Raw genomic sequence first — 20,496 nt, 5'->3', positions numbered from 1 at the left:
TCTTTGACTATTTTTTGGAAATCCAGCTCCAGTATCTGGTTGAATGTTCTCATTCCAGTTGCCACGAGTCTTTCCTCACTGAGCTTGACTTTTCCTGATACTCGATATAGGTAGATCGGTTTTCAGATCCACCGAAGTCTTGAACGGATACCTAGACTGTACAACACCAAGATAGAATCTTCCACTGCGGTCGTCTTTTTTTGCCTTCTAAAGCCTTTCTTTAAAATTCCGTAACAATGTTTCTTGAGCAACATTGAAAAAAAAAAAAAAAAACAGAATGGAAGACTCACAAACTAATGGTTTGTCAATAATAACGTACAGAATGGTACAGAATGCAGAGTAGTAAAATTAATTTCTCCAACGTCTGAATAATAAACCCAAATAAAAATGCATTTCAAATTCGGTATGCATTTTCTGTAACATACACTAACCCACATTTGAATTGAATACCGCCTTAAAGCAGTTAAAAAACAATGTTCATGGTAATAAACATACTATAACCATGAAATTTATATTAAAAAAAAAAGCAACAACAGAATCGCAACACAACTAACAAGAAAATACAATAGTACCAAAGTAAAAGTAATAGAAACTCTTGCCTCAAGCATTCCTTGAATATTAAAAAAACTAAAACATAGGTAGATATTATGTAGGTACCTAATGCAACAAAGAATGCTTTTCTTTTTTTTTTAATGCGAGCAAAGCCACCAAACATAACCTTCTTAAACAAAGAGCGCAGAAGCAACAGATCTTAAACATGTATACTACTACTCATAGCAAAGAATATTTTTATAAAGCTTACACATTGCATATTTTGCTAAGGACGCCCAATAGTTTTACCATTAATTTTTTTTTAGCACAGCAAAGCAGAAGCTACACAATATAAGAGCTCTGAGGGGCACAATGAAGACCTACAAGTAGTTATAGGTATAACGATGTGAGGAGCTACGTTTGAATTCCTTGGAAATGGTTAAAAAGGACTAAAATAAATACGAGGAATAAAAAAAAATATAAAACACAAAAATACTCAACAATATAAAAGAGAAAAATAGCCAACGGAATAATGAACCACACAAAAAAGGAGTTTTTTTTTTGTTTGTTGCGAGATAAATACAGTTTGTTCCACAAAAATGGAAACAACCAAATTGAGGACTGAACATAAATCAGTTTAGAAATTTTCGTTGTTTAAAATAGCAAGAAAAAACATTATGTCAAAAAATGTTTAGAAAATACCACAATTAGCGTGGCAGCTCATTCCACAACTTATTTTACACAATTTGAGATCTTAATACTAGCCACATTGGTTTAGAAATGCCCTTTATTATGAAAGCAAACCAGGTCACTGCTAAAATACTATTAAAAGAAGCTTAAAATTAAAAACAATTCAAGATTTGAAAGCAAAATTGCAGTAAATATTTGTTTATATGCCCTTAGTTTCAAGTTTCAAGAATACAATTTTTAGGTTAATCTTAAAACAATTCCAAAAGTGACTTAGTCGACTTTCATAATCAAGGGCACATTTAAAATCTCGATTTAATTGCAATAACGAAGTGTCGTTCAACTTTCGATGCGATAAAAGTCGATCGAATCGATAAATATCTGTTTTGGTATTTTGCACCTCGTTCGACAAAGATATTTGCTATTGTGAACTGTAAGCTCGATTCGATTCGAAAGCAAAATTGTAAGCGAAAAAGATCGAACGATAAAACCAAAAATTTCGTTCACAATAGAATTTCCACGACACAAAAATTCATTTTCGATAACCGATTTTCGACAAAAGTCGTCTATCGATAGAGATTCACAAGACCAAAAGCCATTTTCGATGATCGACTATTGACCAAAGTTGTACATCGATAGACAAAAAACACTCTTAATAAGGGCCACTGTTTCTTTTTTTTTTAAATTATGGTTGAATTCATGTATGCATCACTGTTTCGTTTTTGTGTGTCTCGAAAATACAACCTTACCTGCAAAACTTCAATTTTGCACTCTAATAATTTTTGATGAAAAACATCTCTGCATTAATAGCAGCGGATATACGTATAACAGTATAAAAAATATATTTATAACTGTTATACTCCATTTAATATCCATTATTTTATATAGATCAAAAAAATGTGTTATAAATAAATCCGGTAGCAAAATCAAATTAATTTTGAGTGGATTTCATTATGATCTTGATTCTAAAAACTGAAAATGTGTGGGAAATCTTGGTGACTTCAAATCAAATTTCAAAATCTAGATTTGATTTGACAAGCGTGTTTTTGTATGTGTATCGTTAACATTCCCCGCGTTCAACCCAGGCCACCTGAACTTAAGATCTGAATTTTCAGAAGCTCTGATTGGTCAGATATCATAAAAAGTTAGGTGGCATTTAGTTACGTTTTTTTCAGGTGGAAATTTTTATCTGAAAATTCAGATGGGTGTGTTTGCGTTGGTGAAGTTGGTAAACAGACCAAATGTGCTACACACCAAAATTGAACTTTGTGATTTTAATACAAGTTATAAATGGATTTGTTTATACTTCTTTTGTGTTTGGACATTTGTTGCGGTGTTATTGTTAATTAACATATTTTTGTATTCTTCCTTCGCATGTTTATGTGCAGAAATGGAATAATGAAAATAAATGACGAAATAAAAAAACTTAATGAAGTTGGGGACCAAAGCAAAATTAAACATACATAAGTGGATAGCAGAAAAGGATTTTATGAATCCAACAAAATAATTTTTACAAATACTGAATCGATCTCATTGAAAATATTAATAAATAACTCTTTTTTACGATCACTTGAACTATTTTTATGCCCCTTGAAAAATAAATGTTCTTTTTTTAAAGTCAATCCAAGTAAAGAAAAAAAGTAGATTCTTCGTTAATGTCATCTGAAATTCAGATGATTTTTTGCGTTCATAGTCAAAAAAAATCTGAACTTAAGTTCAGATGTTGCGTTAAACCCGGCCATTATTTCCAAATTCCAATAGTAAGAAACAGACTGTACTGTTGTAGATGTTCAAGAACTTTTTGGAACGTATATTTAACAGTAGAGACACTAGTATTCGTTTATAATCGCAGGTACCAACGTAATTCAGGATAAAAGAGAATATCCGAGAGGAGATAGAATCATCATCATCATGAGCAAAATATGGCAAAAGGAATTTTTCGAGTTTGTTTTTGTATTATTTATACGTTGGTGGTTTTATGGTGGTTGGTCATCTTTTTGTTTTATTATTATTATTTATTTAATTTTCAACTAAAAAGAGCATGATGATGGAATTGACAATCAGGTCGATAGCTACTTAAGCTCTAGTCATTGATCAATGTATGTAGGCTGATCATATTTCATACATTATGTATTATGCTTTAAACCTGATGTGTATTTAGTTTCAATGATAAGGATAATGTTGCACAATTGATTTAAACCTTAAGAATACGAAATTAAAAAAAAAAAAACATATATAAAACAATATTTTGAAATCTTGTGATGAGAAATGCAAGAATATCCTACAACAAATCTATTGGGTTTATATTCGGTGAATGCGGTGGCCATATCATGACTTGATGGATTTCTTCGTCTATTCTCTTTCAATGACTCGAGTCGAATCTACTACTCTTCTTGAACAGAAACAACTTCGGACAGATGGGAACCATGCACTCAGCAGCAGGTAGCATCTTTTTTTCAGAAATGCAATGAACAATGTAACAAATATGTACCTCGAACTAAATTTTATTACTCCATAAAATTTCTTCCGTCCAGTCTCTATGTCTTGTGACCCACTCTAAGCTTTTCACTTCACTGGTAGACAGCCATATAGGACATACCAATTAGGCTTAAGAAATTCATATTGCAAAATTTTATTATTCTAAGAAATAAAGAAGTCATTTAAACTAAAAAGCTTAAACTAAAAACTAACTTTTCACTTTGTTTTGTGGTCAAAGAAGTGAATTCTAAAGAGCAACTCCTCCAAATACATAGTCCAGAATTCCTTAGTTTCCGTTTTACCGTTGCCAACGACACCAGCTTATTCCGTGTTGAATTTATGTCGGGTGCTGTTTTCACCCATTTCGTTTTTTTTTTTTGTTACTAAAAGTAGATCCTCATATTTAGATGTCGTCCTAAGGGGGCGTTCTCAATGTCACGTTTAGCACAGCCTTTCAATATCTTCAATATCAAGCAACTTCCAGCTGCGATTTGACTTCTACTTTAAGTGATGATTGCAGAATTGTGGTCTTTGATCAAGATCATACTGAATAACTGATGATTCTCAAATAAATGCATATGACTTCTAAACGTTGCTTAAAGATAAAAAACTCAAATGCATCGTAATAATTATCTAGATAATATAAGCCGTTTTTCGACATTCTTTAAACAAAAGGCTCCTTAAAAAATAAGAATTAAAAATCCAACTTTTACTACTATTGACCAAGTTCGGAAAGGATAAACTATTCATTATGTCTATTTGGAACGTATGTTGAACGTGTTGATCAACCTAGTGTATTTGATTCCATTAAAAAAAAAGCTTAATTAAAAACAGCACACCAGCATTAAAATCAACTCCTTTATTCTTCTAAGCTCTCGTTTAGCATTCAACTGATCAACAAATTTCAAAAATAACCTAAAATAAAAATTTCATTTTACTTACTTTTTTTTTTCAAATAAAAAAATCGTAAAATAACAAAAAAAAAAAAATAAATTAGTTTTCATTATAAAGTTTATTTTATTTTTTAATTATTCATTTAAATCTAGCGTTATTACATTTACAGAGTATTTATATAAATTTTTTTGTATCCAATTACATTAAAAAAAAAATAATATACAACAGTTAAAAATACAAGGATTCTTAAAAGAAAAAAATCTCTTAAATTATTATTTTTTATATCGTTTTCTTTTTAGTAGATATTTATATATTTTGTATATATTTTATATACATAGTATGTATTTATATATATTTTTTGTATATATATTATAATTACTTCATTCGAATACTTGACTTATGCCATATTATAATTATGTAGATATAGAGAATAGAAAAAGTTTCAATGTAAATATTTTTATATATATATTTGTTTATGTATGTATGTATATGTGGGAGAGATTAATTATGTATTGTTTTAATAAAGTATAATATAACATTTTGTTTTTAATGTAAACATAAAATAATAAATAAATTAAAATATAACAAAACATTCTTTTTTTTTTAATTAATGAGTCACAGTTAAATATTGTATGTAATAGCTCTGGTGGCCTTGATTATTCTTATATGTTTGTTTTTTTTTCAATTTTTTTAAATTTTTCATTCTACAACAACAGAAAAAGAAATAAATTAACAAAACTTTTTAACTGCAGATAAGGCAGTGGAGCAAAGCAAGTTGTGGAACCTATTTTTTCATGGTGAATGTTAAAAAAAAAAACATACAAAAATTACATTTATAATGATTATGAGGAGAAAAACTAAATAAACAAAAGAATAGAGACATAAGTTTTGCACACCATGGTTCCAAAAAACGGGGTTTTCGAGTTGGTTTTTTATTTTGATTTTTTTGTATAAATATCAAAAGCGCTATTTTGCGTCAGTCTTCCACTTTTCACTTTATTTTGGTGTTTCTGATAATAATTTTTAATATTTTTTTTATATTTTTTATATTTATTCGAGTATGAAGGAGTTTTCTTAAAACAAAAATTATGTATTTTGTTTACACCAACGATATTTCGATTTCCATTGATTTTTAATTTGTCTTTCTCATTTCTCCATGACAAAATAAATGAGTCTCTTCGTTCGAATTTCGGCAATTTAAATTTCGTTGTATTGCATGGGGGAGATTTCTCTCTCGTCGTGGTACCTTGAAGACAAAATTTTAATTAAAACAAATTCACAATAAATAAAGGGATCAGTGCTGTAAATATTATAAAAAACCAAAATTCGAATATTGTTTTTTTATCGTTTCGAACTAAAAAAAAATTAAGATTCGCTAATGAATTCCAACTTTGACCGTTTTTTTTTTGGGTTTCTTTTTTTTTTTTGAATCATTAGTCTGGAGGAAAACAAAATGAAAGTAATAAAATTAAATTTTCTTGAAATGGATCTGTGATATGGATCTATGTAGACATCTTCGAAAAATATAAAGCCGAAATATTCTCCACAAAGTTGGATAAAAATCAAACTTTAGCAAACAAACTGAAATTGTGCAAGTTTTTTCATCAATATTGATGTACGCACTTATTTTGTTTATATTTTAGCTTATCAGTTCATTTAATTTCGAATTTGATTATTATAATATAACAAATAAAGTCCCATATAAAAAAAAAAAACTTACTTTTAAACAAATTTCTGCTGTATTTGTGCGGCTTATGCGTCTCTTATTGCTGCTTAGCTAGTGGTGTGTGGTTCGTTGCTGAATTGCTGAATATTTATTTAAACAAAATCATATTTGGCAGTAATACATAAAAAGTTGATGAATCTTTATTCCTTTTTCTCTATTTTGTTTTTTTTTTTTTTATTTTCTGTTATTACTAAAAAAAAACACACACATTTGTGGAATGACTACTGCAGCATCAAGGCATTCAGGTTTCGCTGCAGGATAATATCTTTGACTGATTGAAACACAAGTTCAATGTTTCTTGTACTAACTGCATTGGTAAAATGGTGATATGTGCGGGTATGATTGCCCGTATGAACATTCATAAACAATTGCAATATGAAATTCTGCACATCTACCACCGAATGTGAATTACCAGCAAATTGTGGATAATACCAGCGAATGTCAGTCTCAGTGTCACGCACTTTCTGTTCCAATAGATCTTTCTTATTTAAGAACAATATTATTGAGATATTCTTAAATGTTGTATTATTTACAATGGTATCAAAGATATTCTTCGATTCTTCCAATCGGTTCGTTTTTCGATCTTCGGCCAGTACCTGATCGAATTCCGAACTTGAAGCTAGGAATATTATCGACGTCACCGAACAGTCAAAGCATTTTGTCCATTTTTGACGTTGGGTCCGTTGTCCGCCCACATCGACAAACACAAACGGAATGTTTTGTATTCGAATGCAGAGTTCGTAGACGCCTTTGGTTGCTTTTCGACAATGCAGGATATCTTTGTATGTAGGCACATAATCAAGTTCAGCTATTCGTTCGATATCATTTAAAAAATAACTGACAGAATCACTGATTTGGAATTCGTTGCGCCGTTCATAGGCACGTCGTATGGCTCGATCATGCCATAGTTTTTCAATAATTGAAGCATTTTGTCGAAATAATTTCACATCGAGACTTTGGCATTGCATTAAATTAGCATAGTATGCATCTTTTTCTGATGTTGCATTCTCCCATGGGATTTCAAGTTTTTCCCGGGCATCGATCAGAACTTGCATTCCCTTAACTATATTTTGGTATATTATAAATTGATATTCTCGAACCAATTCCGGTTCGAATTTGACGCCGTGAATTATTCGCATTTGTTTTAGAAATGTCGATTTTCCCGATTCGCCTGCACCGAGGAGAAGGAGTTTAACTTGACGGCGAAATGCACTCTTGTCCTTTTCGAGGAATTTATCTATTTCATTAGATATATGGCGTTGTTCCATTTCTTCGGGACTGACACGAAGTCGGATCAGGTAATTTATAAAGTCGCCGCAGCATTTTAGACAAGAGAAACGTGACGAATGGCGTCGCCGTCGTGAGCGCATCATGTCAGTGTTGCCATCGCAGTTGGTTTGGAGTCCGGTTAAACTAGAATTGTAATCACCACTAGCTTCTGCCATGATTATCATACTGCATTTTGTTTTGGCGGTTCTATAAAACGATAACAAAAAGGTTTTTTTTTGTGTTTTCAATGCGCAACATTTTTTTTTTTTTTGTTTTTTTGAGCGATGCAGGTTTTTTGTGCATCAATTTTTTGTTTGGTTAAATAAGGACACAGTATACATAATAATACAGTAGCGCAAATTCACAGAACAACTTTGTTTTTTGTCATTAAACGTAACTGTTATACTTCAATCGTTACGAACGCGCGAATGTAACCACTTGATTTTGTCATAGATTTGCGAGAGCGGTTAACTTAATTGATATGTAAGCAGCTGTCATATACACACACAAGTGAGATAGATGTAGCAACAAGTTTAGAAATAAGAGTGAGATGAAATACTGTACAAAGCAATAATATTCAAAAAAAAAATTTTTTGTTTTGATATACCTACAATAGTGTATTTTTTTTTTTAAATAATTTATTTTCTTAAAACTTTCTAAATATTGTTAGTTATTGCCTTTATTAAAACTTAAAAATAATTGAAGTAAAATTAGTTTCCCAATTAAATAAACTATAGTATATTTTTTTTATTGTATAAACTCATAAATTCTAAATTTTAAAACAAATGACAATGTTTAATTTTAACTTATTGTCATATTATATCATTGTCATGTATTGTGCATTCCTAATAATAGTCTGCTAATATGGAAAAATTACAACCTTTTAGGTGACTAATATACTTGAGTACATAGAATTGAATTCAAAGAAAATATTAATGCCTTATAATATTTTGAATGACAGTTGAAAAAATCATTAATGGTGTTTTCGTTTGGTAAAACAATCAATTTATTTTTTTGATCTAAATCTGTCAAAAATCTATTGCTGTCACTAGTTAATTGAAGTTGAACAGATCAAAAATTGTTTTCTTTTTTTGACAGATTTAGATCAAAAAATAAATTGATTTGTTTACCAAACGAAAACCCCATAAAAATGTGTTGTTATGGACTATTGGGAACAGAAAACGTTTTGAAATTAATGTTCTATTTCAAACTGTTCTGATTGCTGTTCAAATACACTATCTGAAACACTTAAGAAGAATGTTTTATGTACTTCCTTTTCAGTCAGAACGGGTTAGAACAGAATCGTCACACCTGTCAAATGTGTTCATTTTCTTTTCCCATGCTGCTGTTCTGTGTTCCCATATTTTTATTATTTTATTATTGAAGAAACATGTCTTTTTCTGATTTTCTGTCAAAATGGAAGTTTTTTTTCAAGATAAAATCGATTTCGACTTTGCCGTTTTTAACCAAATTGCAATGGAAATTTATCATAAACCTTTTAAAACTTCATTAATGAATTACTATTTTAAAAGTAGTCAGTTATTTAAAGAATTCTATGTTGGTAAATATCAATTAAATTTTTCAACGAAGCTGTTAATATTTAATTTTGACATTCAGCCTTATCATGAGATCCACGTGAACAAGATTCTACCCGGAATTAGCTTTTCTCTTATTGTGAATTCCGAGCAAAAAGTTTTTCACGTTCCGAAAATTCTTCTTATGTTGAATTTTTTTTTTTTTTTTGCAAATTGGACCAATTGTTAAGCTCTTTTTTTTTAACTTAAATTTTTGGAGGCGAACAAGAAACTAGTTGGGTGGAAAATGTTAATTTCATTCAGGCGAAACTCATGATAGCTTATTAAATTCTGGACGACCAAAAACTCATGATAGGGCTGATGATTATTTTGCTTTGAAAATGAAAGAACTGCAAGTTTTTAAAATGAAAAACGCTATAACAGCCGCGTCCGTAAGTGGTAAACTTTTCATGAGTCGTCGATGTAAACGATAATTTAGTACTACCAACTAGTGTATGTCGTAGTACTATGTCTACTATTCAGCTTCATGAGAAGTCTACCACTTGACTTTTTGAAAAGAAAAGTCAAAGGGATTAGCAAGTAGTTCCATCTAGTGCTCATAATTGTAAAACAGTTTTTTTATGGTTTGAACCTATTTGTATGGAATACGCTCCCGTGGTCATAATTTGAATTAAAAGTCAAGTCAAGCTCTCCCACTTAAAAAAAAATGTAAAACTATTTTACAATTATGAGAACTAGGCGCTAAGGTCACTACTTTTCCTGCAAAAAATGAAATGCATTTTTATTGGATTTGCTTGATCAGAGAAATCAAATTTGTTGAAAAGAGATAGATAGATTTTTTTGAGATTTTGTTTGAAAACTGTTGGGTTTCTTCTAGAAAACCACAAAGAGAGATCTCTGAGGGTTCAGAGATTTGAAGAAAAAATATCAGTTCCGTTTATTTTGCGAAGATTTCTCAGACAAAAAAGTTTTTCATTCATTACTCAATGAGATTTTTTTTTTGTTTGCTTAAAATACATTTTGATTTTAAACTAAAACGAAAGAATAAAATATTCAAATCACCTCATCATTAAAAAAATTATTTGTTTCTTATGTCAGTTGTTCATTATTCTATATATTCAGATATTTTTAATGAGAATTGTACGATTTTAAAATTTGTAAGGGTGCAGATATTAAATATTATTCTAAAATATTATTCAAAAAAATACAATTATTTAACGAAAAATCTTAAAATCTAAATAAAATCAATTTTAAATTATTTTTTTTTTTTATTAAAAAAAAAAAAAAAATGTCTTCTTAAGTAATAAAAAACTTGTTGTAAACAATCAGACACTGTTGGTTATGTATATTTTTTCTCCCTTGGTTTTTGGATATTAACAAAATTAAATTTTATTTTCATTATCATTTCTTTTTTTTTTTATGTATAAATTGTGTACGCGATGAAAAAAAAACTAAGCAAGTGTGGTGTACTCACTCAATTGCTGATTTCTGGCGCAATTTTCTACCGTTTGTTCCTCAGTTTGTATACTGTATTGTTATGTATACTGTGAAATTGATCATTAATATAAAATTAAATTATAAAAACAATATATCCTATTCTTTGAAGATAGCAAGAGTTAGTAGATTTTGACACTAGGTAGAAATTTTGTTTAAGAATTAATTATAGACAAAATTAAATATTTATAGTGCTATCTTCAGAGAATAAAATTAAATTTAAATTAAAAATAAAAACTACATTAGTATGTTTTTGTTTTATGAATATGATACAAATTAATAATAATAACAATAAACAAAAATATATAATTGAAATAAATGTACAACTTCAAAACGCTAATTTGTGTTATGTTTGAAGCTAAGCTAAATGAAGTATTGACGTTTACCGATGTGATATTGGAAACAAATATAATGTTGGTTTATTTAATTAATTTTAACATAAATTAAATTATAAAAATATGTAATTTCTAAGCAATGCAAAATGAAATACAGGGTGTCCCGAAAGAAATGGATCAAACGAAATATGCTGATTGGGAAACTTAAGGGCTCTCAGAATTTGGTAACTTGTTCATCCCAAATCCCTACGGTTTTCGATTTAATGCAATTCTTGTGAAATTTCGAAAAATCCCTACTTTGCAACAGTATTTTGCTTCCTCCGCCCATTGTTGATTTTTGTTTTTTAAGATTCTTTTACAAAAACATTGCCAAATAATAAGGAACAATAAATTAATCAAAATATTTTTTATTCCATACGCCATTTTTATGCAAATTAACTAACAATTTCAAGTTTTATAAAAAATCAATTTCTAACTTTTATTTGAGAGCAACACCGCAAAAAAAAAATTGTACAGTGTGATAATGGTTTATAATTTTAAAAAGTTGCCCTGTTATTGCAGTTTTCAAAAAAGTATAAAAGTTTCCAAAGTCTCAGTTAGATCGCAAAATATTACAATTTGAATTCAACAAAACAGGGTTTGTCAGAACAAAAAACAACCAAAAATAAACACATTTTCTCGAACTGTTATTTGTTTATTTTTCTTTGAACAAAAGGCTCTATTTTTGTTTGTATTTTTACTTTGAAAAACCCTGTTTTGTTGAATTCAAATTGTAATATTTTGCGATCTAACTGGAACTTTGGAAACTTTTATACTTTTTTGAAAACTACAATAACAGGGCAACTTTTTTAAATAATAAACCATCCTCACACCGAACAAATTTTTTTTGCGGTGTCTTTCTCAAATAAAAGTTAAAAATTGATTTTTTATAAAACTTGAAAATGTTAGTTAATTTGCAGGAAAATGGCGTATGGAATAAAAAATATTTTGATTAATTAATTGTTCCTTATTATTTGGCAATGTATTTGTAAAAGAATTTTAAAAAACAAAAATCAACAATGGGCGCAGGAAGCAAAATACTGTTGCAAAGTAGGGATTTTTCGAAATTTCACAAGAATTGCATTAAATCGAAAACCGAAGGGATTTGGGATGAACATGTTACCAAATTCTGAGAGCCCTTAAGTTTCCCAATCAGCATGTTTCGTTTGATCCATTACTTTTGGGACACCCTGTATATTAAAAACACATTGTCTTTCATAAATGAGAACAAAAATGATCCAATGTGAATTTAGAAAATAAATAAGGAATTCAAGAAGTAATAGTAAAGTGTACCACGTAACTATTTTAATTGTACCCAGTCTTTTTCTAGACTTTAAATAATTACTTGCGAGACCGAAGTGGTCAACACTTGAACTGAGTTGGTAAGGCGGAAGAAACTAGCGCCTCCTAGCCTTCTAGCCTTCGGAGTGTGGAAATAGGTTTTTTTGTTTTTATTTTGTATTTTTTAAAACGGCGTCCATATCAGAACATCCGTACTGCATCCGTTTTGACCTACGCAGTCTGGGAAAACGAACAAAAAAAAAAATGTCGGCCCGTTTTAAGGCTTAAAGTCTGTTGACATTTCTCACAACAACGCGGCGCTAGTTTCTTCCGCCTAGCAACTCAGTAAAAACATTGACCACCGTAGCACATTTTAATTTCGCAATCCCCAATACGGTACAAGAGTAAGAAAATATGATTTCCGAGTAGCATCTGGGTATTAAAAGGAGAAAATTCTGGAAGAGGACATTAGTTTTTAACTTGTGAATCATAAAAAAAATATCTCGAATTTGGAAACAGCTATCAATAATTGCAAGATACATATTTTGTGTTTTTTGTTTACGACTTGACGGATTTGGAAATAGTATGTTCAAGGATTCTTATATTGGGCGAGAGCGGAAGACTTGAACCATTCAAGGTTTAGTGATACCCTCAAAGTAATATTATTCTTACAAATATGTCTTTCGCAATTTTGATTTAAATAATAAAATTTTTCTATGGCTCAGTAAGTAATAAGACTAACTTTTATATTTTATCCTCAATTTAGAAAAAGTTGGGTTAAATCTCGCAAGCACTTACGCTATAAGGTTTAGGTCACATTTCTTTGAAGGAAACTTGAACATTGATTCAATTCTTGAATTTGTATACATATGAGGGAAGGGTTTTCATACTTTTCGCTGTAAAACTTGAATAAGTCAAAGAAAAATTTATTTTCAAATATTTGAATTAAATTCCAATTTTAATTGAGTTAAAAATAAAGAATTTGGAACAAAACAATGTGAAATTCAAAAACAATTTGAAAAAAGAATATAAAAATGTCATATCGAGCTTTGTAGGTATTCATAAAAATTTGTTTTTCTTCTTTTTTTTTTTAATAATAAAGATTGAACTTTTTAAAATGTTTTGCAAGTTTTATTGGATTTTCACGTTGAATTAGGGTATGTTCAGATTTCCAGTAAGAGTCGCCCGGTGGAAGGAATTTTTATTGAAACTAAGGTTTGTCTAGGCATTTCTTTAATAGTTAAGTTTTTTAGGTGCCAGCTTATAATTTTTTTAAGGATAGACGATATACTTTCAGAGGTTTTTTTTAAATCAAAGACATGTTAGTTATTTGCCTTTTAAAGTGATAAGCGTTTCTAACTTTAAAAGTGCTTAAAGTATCATCAAAAATCATACTCGGAAGTTAAAGCTAAGTTTTTTTATTGGTCAGCCCTTTGTATTTGCATTTTATTGTATTTAGATTGTTTGAGGCCTGAGTTGAACATGGGGATGAATTCAAATAATTCATTAATTAATAACATTGTATGACAAAAAACTACTATTCTTGAGACCTAGTACGTTTTATAGGCAAGCAAACTTTGAAAAAAAAAAAATGAGAATCTGTATGTATGTATTTATTAACGCTATACAGGGTGTCTCAAAAGTAATGAATCAAAAGAAATATGCTGATAGGTCAACTTAAGGGCTCTCAGATTTTGATAACTTGTTCATTCCAAATCCTTATAGTTTTCGATTAAATACAGTTCTTGTGAAATTTCTGAAAAATCCCTACTTTGCAAAAGTATTTTGCTTCCTCCGCCCATAATTAATTTTGAATAGAAGAACTGAATTTAATCGAAAACATTAAGGATTTGGGATGACAAGTTACTAAATTCTGAGAGCCCTTTAGTTGGCTTATCATCATATTTCGTTTGGTCCATTACTTTTGGGACACCCTGTATAAATTCATATATAGTTTTTAGACTTCACACGAATTAAATATTATAAAAAAAAAGTAAAAGGGTCAAATTATTTAATTAAACAATCCAAGTTAAAAATGTAAACGATAAATACATTTTGAACTTTTAATTTATAAAAGGTCCACATTAGCTTGAAATTATTTTTTTTTTCTTAAATTAAAAATAAAAATAAAATAAAATGAATTTCTATCAAAGACATACAGTTTCCTCTTCCGGCTGATATATTAAAAATTGTTACGTACATGAATGTTTTATATGCACAAACGTTCCGACCTATGAACAAATTACATTTGCAGCACTTAAATAATGTCTCCAGGCAGGCAATTGCGTCGCTTACAACATACCTTCTACATATACTTCTATAACAAAAAAAAAAAATCGCGTGTGGTAGGCATATCTACATTCACATATATCTACATAGAAGTCAGTAGCTGCGTTTGCCAAATGAAAGATTCCACTGCCGGTTGATGACAATTCTTAAACAATATCTATTTTACGATTCAAGATAACCTAGGAAGACGTCTGCAGAATCCGAATGTGTCCTCTAAAAAGAAGAAGAATTCACAGTGTCTGTACAGTTCTTATATGTAGGTAGATAGGTATACTCCCTGCATGCCAAACCAAGATGCAGACATTCCTGCACTTAGCAGGTCTACAAATAAACATACATATATATATAGAATAAGAACGACACTCTCTCATTCGTTCGTCGACTTATTGGCCAACTGGTTGTTTCCAAAAAACCCCCCAACATCCTTTATCGTTTGCCATTTGCCTACAAAACACATCACACACCATCTTATTCTTAAAAAAATAAAATCTCCTTTCTATTCTTTTGGAAAAGTTGTAGAGTCTCATTCTTGTGAACTGCACCAGCAGACAGTTTTATGGTCTCCATGGAATGCGGCTTGCTTTGCAATTGTCTTCATCCTACTTTAATACTACATATACCCAACACTTGGCACACACAACGGGCCAAGGCGCAACATAGTATCTTTTATAGATCGATAGCTGGATTGTATTGGAATGGTACATTTTGAGAGCGCTCTCTTACCGAGAGTAATGAAAATAAGTCGCTTGCCTGGCTGCTCCAATAGCCGGCTTTGATGGAGTTTGGACGTATGGCCAGGCGGGAGACGCACACATTATGTCTGGTCTGGTCTGGTCTTGGCTGGAGCCTTGATGGAGGGTGGTAGACGGGCGATGGATGGATGTTTGGGGGCAAGAATATAATATACTTTTAAAGAAAAACCAACCCAGCCGCATTCTGTGTAAATTCAAAAAGGATTATTTCGCCAGTTTTTGATTTTTATTTATTTGATGAAATGGCTAATTCGTTAATCTTTTATCATGTTGTGATATTTAGGTTTTCTATACTCAATATTTCGCAAGACTTTCTCTCTTCTTTTCCTTTCATTGATTAGTTAAATAAAAAACAGAGTCTGCTTTCAATCTTAAAAAATAAACACTCCTGAAGAAATTCACCTGTTCAATTATAAAACTGAACTGCACACGGAAAAAGCGAAAAACCGGAGTATTGCCCGGCAAGGAGATTTTTCCGGTTCCTCAATGAAGAAGAGTTGCAATTGAGTTGTGTGTTTCTTTTTTACTCTCTGATGTGTATACTGTATATGGGAGTGCCATAGTCAGCAAAGATATCGATTTTTTCTTTTATCGAAAAAGTGTATGCTTACCCTCAGCATGAGTGTGGCAATGGCCTTAACTTAATGCAGATATAGGATGATGGGTTGATGGTAATGAGAATGACTGGAATGATTTAAGTAAAGAAGTTTTTATATGTGGCAAGAGCATTATTATGTTCGTTATACGAACGTAGGACAATATGTGTAGATATGTATTTAGTTGAATGTGGAGACTTGAAAGGAACCAAAAGATGTGTGCAGACTGTTCACTGTTTTGTGTTGGCAATCTGTTGGCATCGTATTTGGCAACAGTTTGCAATAACTCTATCTGTACTCGCAGTTCTCAAGACATATGAGTTTGCAAGGACATTTGGAATTACATTATGATGATAAATAGTACAATGAATTTAAGATTTTATTACTTCTATTGGTAATTTACGAAAAAGTTATTCATTATGTAATTTCCATGGTTTGGAATTTAATGGCTTTTTGAATTATGTAAATTCTTTTTTATGAGTGCGGTAATGCGGATGTGAATTTGTTCTATCCGGCACAATTGTGGAATTTTATTGTTCGTATCGAGTAAATATTGTCTCCCAAGAAACGAACCATGAATAAAAACAACACACACAAAAAATATGTTGTAGAAATCAGAAAGAATTCGATTCGAAACTCAACGTTATCAATTTAATAAAGAAATCGTTTCTGTTTTAACGACTTGGTGATCGAGTCCACAACCATTTTTTGATGGTACGATTTCGTTGTAATACCTATGTTTTTTTCTGGGTGAAGAGACAAAGTAGATAAATTCGAAAGTGTGAAAGTGAAATGCGATACCGGTGATCGAAATTTGAATTAAAAGCAGTTAGATTAGAGATAAAAATGACAGCAAAATCGATCCGCCATTTTACATTAGTTTCTGTTACCTTTGTGCAGCCGTAATTTTGTACACAAAAAATTTAAGTTCAAATGAGCTGTTAGTTGAGATTTAGTTTTCAAATCACAACAAAAACTAGTCATTTTAGTCATGCTTTTTTCTACTGAGCAGCTGATATTTTTCTACACAAAAATTATAATTAAAAACAAAAACATAGTCTTTAATAATGCAATAAGAAATTTTCTAACGGCCATTTTATTCACTAGTTTAAAAAATACATCTGGATGTAAAATTGTCAAAAGTCAAAAATAAATCCAAATCCAAATCCAAAATAGTTATCCCGATTTTAACTATGAAAATAGTTAAAAAAAATAGTTAAAAATGACTATTTTTGTGTCTGTGTTATAGTGAATATCATGGATTTTTATTTATTTTTGACATTTCAATTTCTTTACATCCAGATGTATTTTTTAAACTAGTGAATAATATGGCCGTAAGTTTTAAGCCCTCGTCATACAGAGCGTATTTTAATGCGGCTTCAAAGAATGTCATACAGAATTTTTTCAACGGCTCGTTTAAAATTTGAGTTTTTTGAGATACATATTAAACTATTAGTCATTGAATAATGTAGGCCCTTTTGTGTCAATAAAAAATTTGCATCAATCAATGTATCTTAGAAATATGTTAATTATAAGTCAATTGTAAATAGAAAGTTTAACAAAAATTAAGTTGAAATTTGTTTCTTTTCTGCCCAGTCATTCGTTTTAGTCAGAATTAACTACGTAGTTGAAAAGTACTTTGAAGTACTTCAAATTGTATTCACCGTTCAGAAAACATTCTCGACTAAAAATGTAGTCCCTGATGTTTCCTGAACGAGCCCAATATCAAAATCGACAAGTGAACCCGACATTAACTAACTTAGTAGTTGATTTTTTGCGCTCTCATTGATCAGACCATTCTCATCAAAACTCATTTTCAAAAAAATTCTGAATATTTCTTGCGTCTCTTCTTCTTTAAAATGAAAGAATATTTGATATTTGTGCCCTTAATTATGAAAGTGAACTAAGTCACTCCCGATCAAATCTAGCCTAAAAATAATTATTATTTAAGGGGTAAAGTTTATTTGAGAGCGAAATTGCATTAAATAAACTTTTTTATTGCTCCTTCAGTGATTTCAAAAAAGAAATACAATTAAATCGTTATAAGAAAATTATTATGTAAGTTTTTCTTTAAACAATGCAAAAAGTGACTTAGTCGACTTTCATAATAACACTGTGCAAGTCGAAATTCTTGACAGGCGCGCGAATAACTGTTTCCCCATATTTCGGACCCAAGAAATCCATTGGCATCATTAGTTTTTCGATTTATCGGTACGACTTCGAACAAATTTTTTTTTTGAAAGTTTTTTCAATTATTTTGAGAATTTTCCACTGTTTTTAGTCATTTTTCAATCAAAAACATTGTTTATATTGCTAATAATTCTGCTCAAACGTTATTTGCTACCAGTAGAAAGACATTGTAAACAATTTTGAACAATTTATTTGAAAGTTTAGTGATTTTTTTTGAAAAAAAATAAAAAAAATCGAAATTTTTTACATTGTTATCGTTTTTTCGCTGTTTTTGTTCTCTTTTCCACAAATACATAGCATGTTTTCCATTAAAAATTAATTTAACTGTTAATTTAGTGTTGGGTAAACTTTGACATACTATCGATAGCATCGATAACAAACAAATATCGAGTATATCGATACTTCACAAAACTATCGATAGTTTCAATACTTCCAAATTATTATACCACAAGGCTACCGATATTATCGATAGTTTTTTCTTAAAACTATCGATACAATCGACAATGGAAACTATCGATATCTACCAAACACTATGTTAATTCGTTGTTTACATCCAATGTCAAACGAAAACTTAACTTGTAGTTCAAATTGTGTTTAATTAACTTCAAAGCTATCGATAATATCGGTAGCCTTGTGGTAAAATAATTTGGAAGTATTGAAACTATCGATAGTTTTGTGAAGTATCGATATACTCGATATTTTTTTTGTTATCGATGATATCGATAGACTGTCGAAGTTTAACCAACACTAAATTAACAGTTAAATTAATTTTTAATGGAAAACATGCTATGTATTTGTGCAAAAGAGAACAAAAACAGCGAAAAAACGATAACAATGTAAAAAATTCCGATTTTTTAAAAAAAAATTCAAAAAAAATTACTAAACTTTCAAATAAATTATTCAAAATTGATTACAATGTAGCAAATAACGTTTGAGCAGAATTATTAGCAATATAAACATTGTTTTTGATTGAAAAATGACTAAAAACAGTGTAAAAATCTCAAAATAATTGAAAAAACTTTCAAAAAAAATTTTGTTCGAAGTCGTACCGATAAATCGAAAAACTAATGATGCCAATGGATTTCTCGGGTCCGAAATAGGGCGAAACAGTTAATCGCGCGCCTGTCTCAAAAATTTTTTTCAAAAAACTTGCACAGTGTAATGGGTACATTTTTGTCTACCGATCCGAGTTATCGAAAATTTGCCTAGAGCTAGAGAGAGAATTCGGACTGCTGAATTGTTTTCAAGAGTAAAATAAATTTAATTAAGAGAGGCATAGTTTCCTGAAATTAGTTTTAAAGATTAAATAATGTAAAAATGAGACATCAGGTAATTTGTAAACCAAGAAACAAATTATTTTATTGTATTTTTTGTTAGGATCGACCTGTTTTATTTTATTTTTCTCTTAAAAGCAGAGATAAACAAAAATTAAACTTAAGTCGGTTGACCGAGGACTTGAAAATTTTTATTTTTAAAATGAGGTCACTCAACCAATGAGCAAAACATAACTCTGATCGCAGCAATGCATTCTAAAACACAACAATGTTTTCATCCATAAACAAACACCAGCTTGGCGATGGAATGTCTTCCCTTTTCGGGTGATGCACTATGCACACCTTTGCTAGTAAACACTGAAAATACCTATACACATAAAAACATAGCTATCACTTTTCTATAGCAAATGTATACAATATAAACAAGAAGGAACGCCTTGTTGTTGTTTACTTCGTTAAAGTTGAAGAAGTTCGGATGAAAACATTTAGGCGCGCAACTGGTTTTACTGCCAATGCCAATCCCCTCGCTCATATGACGGATGCTACGTCGCACAGTGGTGCCATTTGACGTTTTTGGCGACAAAATTCATTTGCACGGCCATTTCTGAACGAAAAGTCATGAAATTTGGTACACTGAATGATTATAGTATGGAGAATACGAAAAAGCTGCCAACTTTTTTTTATTCAAAATGGCGGCTCCAAAATGGCGGAAAGAATGAGGGTTAAAATAGAATTTTAATTTTCAAAACAGTATATAAGCTAGAAATTGGGCTAAATTCATGTCAAAAAGGTGTTAGATTTAAGATTTAGAACTCATAGATTCATATTCGTTACAAAAAAATCAAAAAAATTGAGAACAAAGTCCAAAAAATGCCAATTTAGTAAAACACACTTTAAGACCTCTAATTACGCTATTTCATGCATTTTTTTTTAATTTATCACAATTTTGGGATCTCTTCTATTTATGTTTCATAAGAAAATTGAAAATATTGGGGTTATATGGTTGCCAACTATGTTTTTAAGTAAATATATGAAAACATGATATAATGAAAAGTTTCAATGTTCAATAAAACTGAGAATTTATTTTTTCCGTAAACCAAAATATACTTTTCTAATAGATTTTAGC

General features: G+C 30.1%; 1 protein-coding gene across 4 annotated transcripts in view; it reads right to left on the bottom strand.

The window, feature by feature from the left end:
* Positions 1–5,246: 5,246 nt before the first annotated feature.
* Positions 5,247–20,496, bottom strand: part of LOC129914720 (guanine nucleotide-binding protein subunit alpha homolog) — a 52,339-nt gene continuing 37,089 nt past the window's right edge. For all 4 annotated transcript variants that reach the window (XM_055994069.1, XM_055994070.1, XM_055994067.1 and 1 more), the window contains 2 exons: positions 6,311–7,792; positions 5,247–5,836 (listed from right to left, as the gene is read on the bottom strand). In XM_055994069.1, the coding sequence (XP_055850044.1) occupies positions 6,538–7,770 (1,233 nt within the window). In that variant the 5' untranslated portion in view covers positions 7,771–7,792 and the 3' untranslated portion in view covers positions 5,247–5,836; positions 6,311–6,537. The remainder of the gene's footprint in view (positions 5,837–6,310; positions 7,793–20,496) is intronic.

The sequence above is a fragment of the Episyrphus balteatus genome, chromosome 3 (genome assembly GCF_945859705.1).
Source record: "Episyrphus balteatus chromosome 3, idEpiBalt1.1, whole genome shotgun sequence".
Classification (NCBI taxonomy): Eukaryota; Metazoa; Arthropoda; class Insecta; order Diptera; family Syrphidae; genus Episyrphus; species Episyrphus balteatus.
This window is presented reverse-complemented; position numbering and strand designations above follow the sequence as displayed.